At 37.8% G+C, this 11,639-nt stretch overlaps 1 protein-coding gene across 1 annotated transcript; it reads right to left on the reverse strand.

Annotated features, from left to right (window-relative positions):
* Positions 1 to 917: 917 nt before the first annotated feature.
* On the reverse strand, positions 918 to 2,726 carry LOC114663840 (protein ZBED8-like). Its single transcript, XM_028817757.2, has one exon. It carries the CDS (start codon positions 2,724 to 2,726, stop codon positions 918 to 920), a length of 1,809 nt encoding a protein of 602 aa, XP_028673590.1.
* Between the last annotated feature and the right edge of the window lie 8,913 nt (positions 2,727 to 11,639).

An 11,639-nucleotide genomic window follows, 5' to 3' on the forward strand; every position in this document is an offset into this window, starting at 1 on the left:
TTCTTGGGAGTTAACACAGTAATGTTCTGGAAATGCTAGGTGACTAGTGTTTAATGAATTTTGATGGACTGAATGGCCTGATCTCATTATTATGTTCTACTATGATAGGAATAGCAACATATGCACTCTAATGGAGGTAGTACTATATGCTTATTATAGTGACACCACTGTCTTATAAAAGATTGCATGTTTTATAAAGATTATTTAAAATGCATGACAATTAAGCATACTGTGATGTATTTCCAGTTAAACAGTAATGTCATATTAATCTAACTTTTTGCAAACTTTCACTCTCTGGAAGATTTGGAAGCTTCCAAAGTAATCAGTTGAACTATGAACAAGTCTACAAAAAATGGTTAAGTGAATTAAGATTCTGGAGCAGGCATCCATCCCATTGGTCTTAGGCCTGTCAAAAGTTTTTGGTGTGAATTCTAATAAAACAGCAGTCTGCAAGTGACCTGACAAACTTCAGGAGGAGCTGGAGATTTTATGAGATACTGTAAGTATTCAGAAGTGCCTAAACCTGCATGTAAGTAGCATCTCCTTAGAGCAGTGGTTCTTAATCTTGTTGGAGGTACTGAACCCTACCAGTTTCATATGCACATTCACCGAACCCTTCTTTATTGAAAAATAAAATATGATTTTTTTCAAATTCAAGACATAGGTATATGTTTTACTGGTTTACAAAATGAATCGTGTATTAACATCACTGAGTTCAAAGAACAAAACCAATATAATGCATGAATTCACAACAAATTACATACCTTTTCACAAGGACATAACCTTTTTTAATACTACCACACTGAAATGATTTTAATTTTTAAACTTATGTATTCCAATAATAAACTTATTGTATTATACTATTTAAATCACCTAATTTTCACCAGGCTACAATAATAATGAATATTTACTGCAAATCAGTGTGACTTCTGCTGTTGCCTTTGAGAGACCAGTTCAGAAATGCGTGGCTTCACCTTGGCAATTGCCACTCTCATGTCATTTTCACAACAAAGTCTGTTCCTTTTCTTCGTTTTTATGTCCAGCATCCTCGAAAAAGATTGCTCGCAAAGGTATGTTGTAACAAACGGTATAAAAATTTCCAGGGCTTTCCTAGCAATAGTAGAATAACTTACCATTTGTCGACACCAAAACGATGAGAGCGTTGTTGTTCTGAAGAGTTGCTGTTGAATCTGGCTCTGCTGAATTTCAATGATTTCGTCGAGGTATTCATCATTGACATCTGCTGTCTCAATGTCAAACGTAAACGGCTGTCTCACCCATGCTGGATATGACTCTCTTGTAGGGAAGTATCCGTCGAGAGACTTTGCAAGCTCATCTAAGTGCGTGGCAACTGCTTGCTTCAGTTCCTTAGTTACAGAAATATCTCCGATTCCAGACACATCTTCGATCTTACTTACACAGTCGTCCAGAAGGGGAAAGTTTGCGAAGTTATCATTCTTTGTTCGTCGTTTCCATAGCGGCAGCTTTTTTTGAAAAGCCTTCAGGTTTTCTTCCGCTTCGATGATGTTGACTCCCCCACCCTGCATCTGCTGATTGAGATGATTAAGAGCTGCGAATATATCGGCCATGTACGCTAAAATGAGAATGAACCTAGAATTTTTAAAACAATCTGCATGACGATGTTGGTGTTCTCGTAAAAACTGAGTTAATTCCACACGCATAGCAAAAACACGATTCAGCACCCGTCCCCTGGATAACCACCGAACGTTAGAATGGTACAGAAGTACCTCAAATTCAGAACCCATTTCTTTACACAGCTCACTGAAAATGCGGTGCCTTATCGCACAATTTCGCACATAGTTCACACATTCAACTACAATTTTTAATACTTCCGCCATTTCTGGAGGCAAGGTTTTTGTTGCCAGCGCATGCCTGTGCAGAATACAATGCGTAACAATGATGTGTGGTGTGTCAGCTTTCACTAGCACACCAAAACCAGACTTTCTTCCCAACATGACTGGAGCTCCGTCCGTACAAACTGCAGAAACCATATCCCACGAAAGATTGTTGCCTCTGAAGAAGTCATCCACAAGTTTCTTCACATCGGCTGCCTTAGTTGTTGTTGTAAGAGGCTTACAAAATAAAAAATCTTCCTTTATCATGTCATCTTTCACATAGCGCACAAATACAGCAAGTTGACTTAGATTAGAAACGTCTGTGGTCTCGTCGAGTTGGAGGCTGAATTTTGTCGGGCTTGAAATTAGATCTGCAACTACTTGAGCTAAGATGTCTTTGGTCATATCCTCTATTCTTTCGTTGATGGTGTCATTTGAAAGAGGAATTTGTGATAATTTAACTTCGGCTGCTTTTCCCAGCATCAGATTTGCCATCTTCAACACAGCTGGTTTTATGAGTGTTTCACCAATGGTGTGTGGTTTGCCCTGCTTTGCGATCAGGTAAGCAACTTCGTACGATGCTGTTAGGATCGGTTTGTTGATGGGTACAAAACCGAGAGCAGGCAGAGTGGCCTTTTCATCAAATCTGGCTCTCTTTATCTTGAATTCAGCAAGCGTTGTGTTCTTGTATTCCCCATCTCCATGTAGGTTAAGGAAGTGTTCTTTTAGTTTTTCCGGTACTAGACTAGAATTGCTTAACTTGGCATTACAAATCATGCAGATAGGACGCTGACTCCCATCACGTTCTGTTATATATGTGAATCCATGTTGTACATATTCGTCCAACCACTTTCTTTTTTTGTTCGACATAGTTAGTATGGATTAAAATATTAAGAAAGAAATCTCACGACATACTATAACGGCAGTCACAAATCGACTACTGAGTGCACCAAATTCCGTGCAGCACCGATTGGCCGAACAATGTAGCGTAATTACCTACAGCTAATGATGACCAAGCGGGGCGTGTCATACGAATCATATGAGTCGGGTGCATGTCTTGACCTCCGGGCGCCGAACCCCTGAGACTGACTCACCGAACCCCTAAGGTTCGATCGAACCCAGGTTAAGAACCACTGGCTTAGAGTAATCAAAGTCAACACAGATACACAAAAGCACTGATTGCATGGACAGAAATGAATATAATTACTGGGTTTTAGGAATAATATTACTATTTTTTCCCACTGTAGGTCTGTGTAAGTGGGTAGTCAGTGACAGTAAATGCAAAGGAGGTAGTAGGACAACAATGAAGAGTTATTTAACACATCATAGTTTTTTTCACTTCTCATTTGATTCTGGCAACTGTTTATAATTCATATGTAAATGTTAGATCTTGTGAAATGATTAGTGCTGTGGTCGGATGTGCATGAACTAAAGTTTATCAGCCTTCTTGGGAACTTTCATTGTTACATTCTAACACACTGTGGTCATTTATCATGCTGTCTCAGTTATTTAAAGTAAGCCAAAAAGACTACTTTTTAGCACCTGTAAACACAAAATAGCATTCTTCTGTTTTCTGACTCTGCTTTCTCCAGCACATGGTCACAGCGACCTGGAGCTTATGCCATCACCAGCGGATGCAACACTGGAAAACAGCTATGAAAATTAATATGCTCCTTAACCACTCATACCAGGCCAATTTATAGTCATCTGTTCATGGAACCTGAACATCTAATGAGATATAGGAAAAAAACTTGGAGATTTTGGCAGCACTTTGTGAAAACCCACACAGACACATGGAAATTTGATAAAATTCATGAAGGCAATAAGATGGCTGAGATTTGAACTTTCTCTCCTGGAGCTGTAAGGCAGCAGGGTCAACCATTGTACCAAAGTGTAGCACATCAAATGCCACCCAAAACCAGCATGTGCAGAAGATGTGAGCTAATGCTAATACAATAAATATGCTGTGTTAATGTTCCAAAAGATTTTATCTCACAGAAAAAAACAAAAATGTCAATTTTATTCTGTTAAAGGTATTGAAAAAAAGGTTTTATAGAATCTACTAGAGGGGTGCCCAACCCCCAGTTGCAGCCAGAATATTAGTAAAATCTGTAAATGTACAAAAGAACAATTACATCAAAATCATGAAATTCTATAAATATGTAAAAGAAAAATTAATTATTATTTAATGGAGTAAAAATCATGAAATGAGAATAAAATATTTACTCTCTTACCAATTGGAGTATTCCTGTTAAACTGTAGGTCTACTATGCTCGATGAGTATTTATAAGAGACTAAATAAACATTCCATTCATTTTAACTGACATTCTTATAGATAATAAACTTTTTTTTTAAAAATGACTCATTTAAATAACAGGAATAATCACATGAAAACTAAAGTGGTATGCAATGGGTCATCGTAACTCGACCTTCAGCTAACTAAATTACCTAGATACAAACATTGGTGTTGAATAGATCATTTTTTTTTAATAGTTTGTTTCTGTGAAAGTAACTAAGTAACAGCACAAGTACAGACGCAAACCAAGTGTAATCAAGAGTCCCCGGAGACAGACTTGCGGCCCTGGAAGATGGGCACAGAAGAAATAATATAAGAATTGAGGGTATACCTGAGAAACGAGAAAGCTCAAGCCCAATGAAATTTGCCGTAGAATTACTGTCTAAAATAATTGGAGATGATTTTAAACTTGACAGTGAGATAGCAGCTGCTTATCGCACATACAGTTCTAGTACCTCTAAACCCAGGTCTTTTATTGTCCGCTTCGAGCGACTACGATGTAAGCTTGATGTGATGGCACTTCTCAGACACAAGCAAGAAATTATATTTGAAAATAATCTTATTCTTATTTTCCCCGACTTCTCACCATCATCAGCTGCAAAACATGCAGCCTACTCTGACATTAAAAAGTTGCTACGGGAAGCCGATATCAAATACAGCCTCTTGTATCCCGCCAAACTGAAAGTGGAAGTTCAAGATCAATATTATATTTTTTCAAGCAAAGAAGAAGTCAAAAAAAGAATTAAAGAAGTTGTTTCCGACACTCTTTTGAAAGTTAATAAGGAGCCGTATTCTATCAAGGCATGGGAAGGACCTGTCATCTGCTCTCTGGATCCATATTTAAAGAGACTGGTATTATAATTATACATCCTTTTCTTTATCTGGACATTATATGTTTGTGTCTTAATCAGAGTTATAGACGTAAGTGTGGAACTGTGAAAGTAATTAAAGTAGGATTTGTTTTTTTTATTACCTTAAAGTAGACTATTTAACATCATACACTTGGTTTATTGCTATTTATACTATTTATACTATTACATTATACCTTTTTTTTATTACCTTAAAGTAGACTGTTTAACATCATACACTTGGTTTATTGCTATTTATACTATTTATACTTTTACATTATACTATTACAGTAGGAATTACCATGTTTATCCTAGACTACTTTTTAAAATCATTCCCAGGGTTCATTATTTTTTTATCTTAATATTTTAATTTTTAAAATTGCTGAAGATTATTTTAAGCTTAGATTATTATTGATTATATTTTCGGCAGATAGTATTAAGAATTCAGCTGCAATAGATATCTCTTTGTTTTAATTCTCTAAGGCCGCTGCGGGGTGATGTTTGTTTTGTTTTGGACGTGCTCTGCCTCTTCGTATGTCAGAGGACCGGGACATCGTGAAGTGGGATCAAGCCTCATGTGGGGAGGCAAAATGGGGGGGATGGGGGGATAAGGGGGGGAGAGAAGGAGAGCAGGCTATATCTAATCTATTCTTCTAATCCCTATAACTATAAATATCAATACAACAATAGGCTAAAATGCAATAACTCATGGGGAATTTTGAAATTAAGATTAAAACTGCCTCATTACCAGTTAAGACTATAAAATGACATTAAAAACTCAGAATCAATGTCTCCATGATGGGACAGTTAACTTTGTGAGCTGGAATGTTAAAGGCCTGAATCACGAATTAAAGAGAAAGAAAGTATGCTCTCACCTAACAGGCTTAAACGCTAAAATTGTATTTTTACAGGAGACCCACTTACTAAGCAAGGATCAGTCCAGACTACAAAAAGACTGGACTGGCCAAATGTTCCATTCTAGCTTTATAAAGAAAACTAGAGGGGTGGGAATTCTCATACACAGAACAGTTCCATTTGTAGCATCAGATGTAGTATCAGACCCCGAAGGGAGATATGTGATGGTCATGGGCAACTTATATAACAGTAAAATGATTTTGATAAATGTTTATGCACCCAATGCTGATAATAAGGAATTCATGCAAAATCTATTTGCATCCATTCCCAATGTGAACACTCATAAAATTATAATGGCTGGGGACTTTAATTGTGTTTTAAATCCACTCTTAGATAGGACTCCTGTGTAAGGGGGGATGATATCTAATACTGCAAAGACAATTACACAGTTTTTAAATGATCACAACTTATCAGACCCCTGGAGGTTTCTTAACCCAAACTCAAGAACATATTCGTTCTACTCACCAGTGCATTATAGCTACTCAAGAATTGATTATTTTTTTATAGATAATAATTTCTTGTCTACAATTAAATCATGCAAATACGACACAATTGTTATCTCTGACCATGCACCTCTAGTCTTGGAGCTAAAATCAATAAGCCCCTCACACTCACCTCACAGATGGCGCCTTAACCCTCTTCTACTGGCAGACGAGAACTGCACAGAATTTATATCCAAACAAATCAGCTTCTTCCTAGAGACAAACACGCCCACAGAGGTCACCGCAGGAACACTCTGGGAAACTCTAAAGACCTTCTTAAGAGGACAGATTATTTCATTTGTTTCCCACAGAAATAAATTAGAAACCAAGAACAGTCCACCACTCGCCTTTGCTCACACTGCCCTGGATGAGTGCCGCTTTGCAGTTTCTTTTTTTGGAGATCTCTCACTGGCATCACCTCACGTTTCTCAAGAAAAACACCTTTGTATAATTATTTAAACAAAAGTATAATCTATAAATAGTTATACACACATGCACAAAGGTAAACACTGTTGCCTTAGCATGACTTACCATACTCCATAGCCATAGAGATTTCAGTGCAGATATGGAAGAATGAATGAAGAATGCAGCAAACATACTTGGGAGAAATGGGCTGCTGGGCCTATATCCCAGGTGTTAACTGTTCCATTTCAGGGTTAGTCATGGATTTTAATGCTTAAAAAGGTCATCAAGTAGTTTGTAATCTTACTCATGAATGAGAGTCAAAGTTATTGTGAGATTAACCAACAAATTGGTAGAGCATTGAATTGTGTTCAGAATTATGTTACTCTTTAAAAAAAAATCCAATTGTTGATTCAATCTATATTACCATTCTCAACTATGAGTTCTGGGTACTGATTAAAAGAATGAGATCACAAATATAAGTATGGAAAAAAAAAGAAAAAAAAAAAGAGTCCCCGGTTCGATCCCCACTCACTCCTATATTTGCCGTTTTCAGTAGTAAGCTGCTCTTTTTGTTAATATTATACAGTACACATATGCACTTCGTTTGCATCTGTACTTGTGCTGTTACTTAGAGAGTCAGATGGGGGAGGGGTGATGTTAGAGCGCCTGAGCTTATTCAGTGCAGCAGGAACAACGCACATGTTTATCTTTTTTTTCTTTCAGTACATGTGGCTTCCCTGTTTATTTATATATCTCTGCCTGTCTGTCTCTCTATTACGCAGTGCTTTATCTGTCTGCATGTTATGGATCTTAAAAATACCAGTTATAGGGACAGTTGTTCATGTCAATTGCAGTCTCAATTGTTAAAAAATATTTTAAAAGGAGCATCCCACATGAAAATATAACGATCTCATTAACTGACAGTGCATACCAATTTATAAATTTTATGTCCGTTTGAGGTTAAAAAGTAAAAAAAAAGCAACACTTTATCCCCAGCGGGTAATCGAACTCAGGTCTGTGAGGCAAGGCAAAGTTGCTGCGCTCTAAGAAGCAAATAGTTTATTTGATCTTAGGAACTCAGGCTTTACACATTCTATAGTTTATGCCTACTACATTTTGTAACATTTATTACTAAAATATGAAAAAGTTTCTGTTTTAACAATGTGTTTACACAGATTACTGTAGAAACGGAACACACATGAAATGCGTGTGTTCCAAATAATGATCTATTATTTCCACTCTAAAACTCCACTTCACTCCCAGATAATCAATCAAGGCATGAACTGGGAAAAGTTCGCGCACGTTCTAAGTCGGTGGGGGGATGGAATAGCCGGCTGCTGGCAGCTTGTCTTTTATCAGCACATTTAGAGGACAAAAGACGCTGGCGGAGAGGTGTGAATGGATTTAAGAAGCGATTTAAGGTGGGCTGTTAAAAACAGAATAAGAATCTGAAAATCTAACAACATCACATTAAAGTTTGATTAATTCTGAAAAGATTGATACCAAACATATATATGTAGGTTTTAAAATAAGCCCAATTTAAAGCGTGACAGAAAACGTGACATAAAAAGTCAATAAAATTGTTGCACAAAATCATTGAACTTTTAGGCTTAGGATTTTATATATACAGTATATAGATTAAATACTGGCAGTACTATTCCTAGCAACAGTCCCCAGGTACTTTTAGGCAACTTCAAGGCCATCTAATAGATATAACCCTCCATTGGTGTCCTTAGAATTGAAATGTGAATTTCCCATTGGGATTAATAAAGTATCTATCTATCTATCTATCTATCTATCTATCTATCTATCTATCTATCTATCTATCTATCTATCTATCTATCTATCTATCTATCTATCTATCTATCTATCTATCTATCTAGACATATCCCTTGTTTTCTCACTTATTCATCGTAATAAAAAGTAAAAACTGCCAATTCTAGCAGCATTCATCTACATTGGTATACATCAGTCACACTCACCAAAATTGCTTTGCATCATGAATGCATCTGCAAACTGATATCAAATAGGAAAATAATTCCATGGTCTGAATTTGATTCTCTTCTTCTTTGCCTTTATCCGAATGCATTGGCGCTGACTACTTTCATCTTTCATAGCTAGATTTCATGATTGACCTTCTTCCAGTTCATACAGTATCTTCTTTTGCTATTTCTATCCATCCTTTGCTGGTCATCTGTTCAATTTTACGCTTACCACATTCAGTTTTAGAATATGATTTTTTTGGTCATCTGAAGTTATGTCCACACCTTTGTGAACCGTGCTGTCTTTTCTGAAATTAGGACAACTCTTTGGCTGTTCCTGATGGTGTTGTTTTCAATATGGTAGTATATTTTCATTACAGCTGAACAGAACTAACCTAGACATTTGACAGCAGCAGGTCTAAATATATTTTCTTTTTAAAAATTCAGTTGTTATTGATCCTTCCTTATTTGGCACATAATTTCAGTCCTCTTCATCATTCATACTTATTCAGTATTCTTTGCATAGTGCAACCTTGACTTGGCAGCACAGCAGGACATCATCAGTATACCATATTGTTCATGATGTTCCACCATTGACTCTTCCTTAATTGTTTTTAGCTTAAAGAGGAATGGACTCAGGGCTGATACTTGATACTGTAATTTGTTCAAACATATTAGTGATTGTTGTTATGGTTACTTTTGTGTTTTTCCTTATATACAGTATCTAAAAGTCTTAATGTGTTTGTCTAGTGCATTCCTTTTTGAAAACATCCGCCACAATGCACCCAGAAAGGCTATGTGAAAAAAGCTATTGAATTGCTTGTGCCTTTCCACCATATAATGAGAAATATGGATGGCTTCTATCATTTAATTTTCTGCCATATGCCTTTTTTGATTTTCTTCTGTTGTTGTTTAAGTGTGGAGTGTCTTTGTTAATAATTCTCTCCAAAGTTGGAGACACCTGTTGCATTAGAAGATTCCAGAGAAATGTGGAACATTGCTGTCCAATAACTTAGTATTAGCCAAGGCCTTTTTGACTTCTATGAAAGAAAGAATGATTTCCTGTGAAAAATTTTGATAGTGGTCTGCAGAGATCCAGACAGCTCTAAAAAAGATAAAACCTTAAGAATAAATCATGGCAGAAGACCTTGTTGAGAGATGTTGAGAGCTACACTGTGTAATAGACAACATGGGCTGGCTGGCATTTCAGCTGGAATGGATGGCTCCTTACCTGGCCAGGAGGCCTTTTTAACCGAAAGATATGGGTGGACAGCCATCTCGACCAGGTTGGTTACTGGTACCTTTCCCAGTCTGGAGACCATTTAATGAATGGTGTAACCACAAGGAGGTGCCACAGAGTCTCAACCCACAGACACAGCAATACAGTACACAATATATGAATACAATAAAGGATTTTTATTCATCTCCAGGCACTTATTCACAGTCCTCTCTCCAGTAATATAAAAAATCAAAAAATAACTCAGCAATTCTTCCACCTTTCATCCTCCAGTTGAGTGTTGCCCACTGCCTTCTGACTCTGACTCCTTGATAAAATGCACCCTTTAAACTGGACCCAGGAATGCTTCTGGTACTATGCCTTGTCTCCCTTCTGGGTGACAGAAAAAAAATAAGGAGGTTGTCCCCTGACAGCGCCCTCTGTCGACACCCAGGGACCCCAACAGGGCTGCACTTTCAGACTCCAGAGCCCAAGTACCCCTGCAGGTGTCCCAATTGGACTGCCACATGAGGACCACTGCCACCTGCCGTATGGGGGATGGGACTGTTCCCAAGTTCCAGCTTCCATTGTTCCATTCATTATTTTAACCCAGCTGCCAATCCATTCATCATTCCTCTCGGTTCCCCCATCCAGGTAATAAATCTTCCTCCTTCCTGGCTGGAATGACCGTTCTCCTCTTACAATGGACAGGGGGAAACTGCTTCACTGGCCCATGTGTTTCCACACTACACTGGATGGTGACATCCCTCTGGCGTGCTTCCCATTCAGACACCTGCAGTTGGGGGTCCTGGGGTACTGCTAGGGGAAGCTTCTGGAGGCAGGTTCTCTTGTCAAGGAAAGGTAATGTCAGAAGTGCTTCCTGGATGTCATGTGATAGGAAGAGATAGAAAGAAACCTGCTATGCTTCATCCAGGCGAGTCAGAGTTGGGAGAGTAGTTGAACGAAGCTCACCTGGAAGGAGTGGAGAAGGGAAGAGTTGAATTGCTGGAGTTGTTGACCGTGTGAAGTAAGAAAAATATATATGATGTTTCTGGCAATAAATCTATTTGTTTGCACCTGGAACTGAGTCTATAAAGTTGTGGCAAGGGTTCAAGGCTGTGAGATGCCCCCTAGTGGCTACAACTGCTTACAAGAAAGCAAAGAACATTAAGTATCCAGTGTGCTAAACTTGATTTTTGAGAATGGGAGCTGAAGATGTATCAGTTGGCAAAAAGATATCATAAATAGATACTGGATTTTGAAGCTGTTTGGAAAATAAACAGTGAAAATGGATGAATGTAGCAGAACGGCAAAGAACCATGTTGAGGAATGGATGGAGAATTTCAGCAATCTTTCCAATGAGGAATTTGTAAGAAAGCCATTGGAAGAAACATAGCTATTGGGAAGAGGAAATATCAGAAGAGGATGTGAAGTCAGCACTTGTAGCAATGAAGAATAATAAAGCCACAGAGACTGCCAATTCCCCCATAAATGTCTGGAAACCATGGAGCATAATTTGAGTAAAACAGACAACCAGAACTCTGCATTAGTATCCTAAGGAAGGAAGAGATAACACATTAGTGAAGAACAAGCAGTGCAGTAGCAATTCTCAAGAACAAAGGTGACATTCAAAGTTGGT

Source organism: Erpetoichthys calabaricus, chromosome 13 (genome assembly GCF_900747795.2).
Source record: "Erpetoichthys calabaricus chromosome 13, fErpCal1.3, whole genome shotgun sequence".
Lineage (NCBI taxonomy): Eukaryota > Metazoa > Chordata > Cladistia > Polypteriformes > Polypteridae > Erpetoichthys > Erpetoichthys calabaricus.